The following is a 1,776-nucleotide window of genomic DNA, read 5'->3' as shown; positions in this document are numbered from 1 at the left end:
AAATAAAATTAAAAAAAAAAAAGAAATTACTCTATATATTGTTACTTAAACTCTTAAGAGGGGCAGGGGGATGGCTCAGTGGAATAAGCGCTTCCCTGGCAAGCGCAAGGGCCTGAGTTCAGTCCCTGGTTCCGAGAAAAAAAAAACAAAAAACCTCTTAAGAATTAAATTTCTTTTATTCTCTTTTCATCTCCCCTCATTCTTTCTGGTGATGGGGATCAAATCCAGGGCCTCATGCACACTTTTGCAAAAAGACAGTTCATAAACTATTCTTTGGCAGAGACTGGAACTCTTCTGCAATTTGATGATGATAAAGTTTAGGCTTGTTGGGGTTATTTTTCAGCAGCCATTCAGCTAGCCAAATCTGTGGGAAAAAAACCTCAAATTAATGATCATCCTTTCAATATATATCTATCAATTAGAAACTTAAATAGTTTTCAAAATCACTTTAAGAAAAGTGATTTTGAAAATAAAAAGAGCTGAGAATATGGTTCAGTGCAAAAGGCCTGGGCTTAATCTCCAGTAGGACACATACACAAAAACATACACATATACATACAGAGAATAAGAAAATAACTATTGGGGCTAGAGAGATAGCTCAGTGGCATAAGTGCCTGTTTGGCAAGCACAAGGTCCTGAGTTTGATCCCCAGGACCAAAAAACAAACAAACAAAAAAGAAAATAACTATTAAAATTGAAGTATTACAATTTACATTATGCAAAATAGTCAAGTATACACCAAAGTGGAAAGGAAGAATAAAACTATCTCTGGGCACAGATAGTATGATTTTTTTTTTTTTTTTTTTTTGGTGGAACCGGGGATTGAACTCAGGCCCTTGTGTTTGCCAGGGAAGCGCTTATTCCACTGAGCCATCTCCCTAGTCCCTGTATGATTTTTATATATAAAAAAATCCTAAAAAAGAAACCCTAAGGGAGCTGGTGAGACAGCTCAGCAGACTAATGTGCCCACATAGGCAAGCACAGGCACTGCGGTTAGATCCCTGGTACCACATTGCTCTGCCAGCCCCGCCCCCCGGGCAGGCAGAGTGGGCTACAGAGTCCAAAGTGGCATATGCCTATAATCCCAGCACTGGGGAGGCTGAAAACAGGAGGATCACTGAGTCTGAGCTGCATAGTGAGACCCTGTAACAACCAAATACATTAAAAAAAACACATACACACAACAAAATAAAAAAATCCAGAGGCCGAGGAGAAGCCTCAGTAGAATAAGCACTTCCCTGGTAAGCGCAAGGGCCTGAATTCAATCCTCAGTTCCACCAATAAACAAACAAACAAACAAATAAATAAATAAACCCTAAGCCAGGTGTTGTGGCAGACATTTGTAATCCCAGCACTTGGGAGGCTGAGGGACAAGCATCACAAATTTGAGTCGAGTGTGGGCAATTCAGCAACTTAGCAAGATTGTCTCAAAATTGAAAAAAAAAAAAAAAAAAAAAAAAAGGAAATAAAGGGATCAGTATATAGCTCAGTGTGACAGCCATAGGTTCTGTCTATAACTAATAAATTTTTAAAATCTCAAAGAATTAATAAGAAAGCTAATAGGGTTGGGGATGTAATATGGTGGTAAGGGCATATGCTTACATGCTAGGCCCAGGATTTCAATTCCAGTCCCTTAGGAAAAAAAAAGAGAGAGATAAAAAATGAAGCTAATAAGAAATAAATGTGAACTGGGGAGACTGCACAGTGGTCTAAGTGCCTTCCTGGCAAGCACAAGGACCCAGTTTTGATCCCAGTACCACATGCCATGCTGGCCCT

The 1,776-nt window shown here is 39.2% G+C and overlaps 1 protein-coding gene across 2 annotated transcripts in view; it reads right to left on the bottom strand.

Annotated features, from left to right (window-relative positions):
* Positions 1 to 200: 200 nt before the first annotated feature.
* Positions 201 to 1,776, bottom strand: part of Nme5 (NME/NM23 family member 5) — an 83,578-nt gene continuing 82,002 nt past the window's right edge. For both annotated transcript variants that reach the window (XM_023703379.1, XM_023703378.1), the window contains exon 6: positions 201 to 364. In XM_023703379.1, coding sequence (XP_023559147.1) covers positions 260 to 364 — 105 coding nt within the window. In that variant the 3' untranslated portion in view covers positions 201 to 259. The remainder of the gene's footprint in view (positions 365 to 1,776) is intronic.

Source organism: Octodon degus, unplaced genomic scaffold (genome assembly GCF_000260255.1).
Source record: "Octodon degus isolate 3935 unplaced genomic scaffold, OctDeg1.0 scaffold00169, whole genome shotgun sequence".
Taxonomy (NCBI): domain Eukaryota; kingdom Metazoa; phylum Chordata; class Mammalia; order Rodentia; family Octodontidae; genus Octodon; species Octodon degus.
This window is presented reverse-complemented; position numbering and strand designations above follow the sequence as displayed.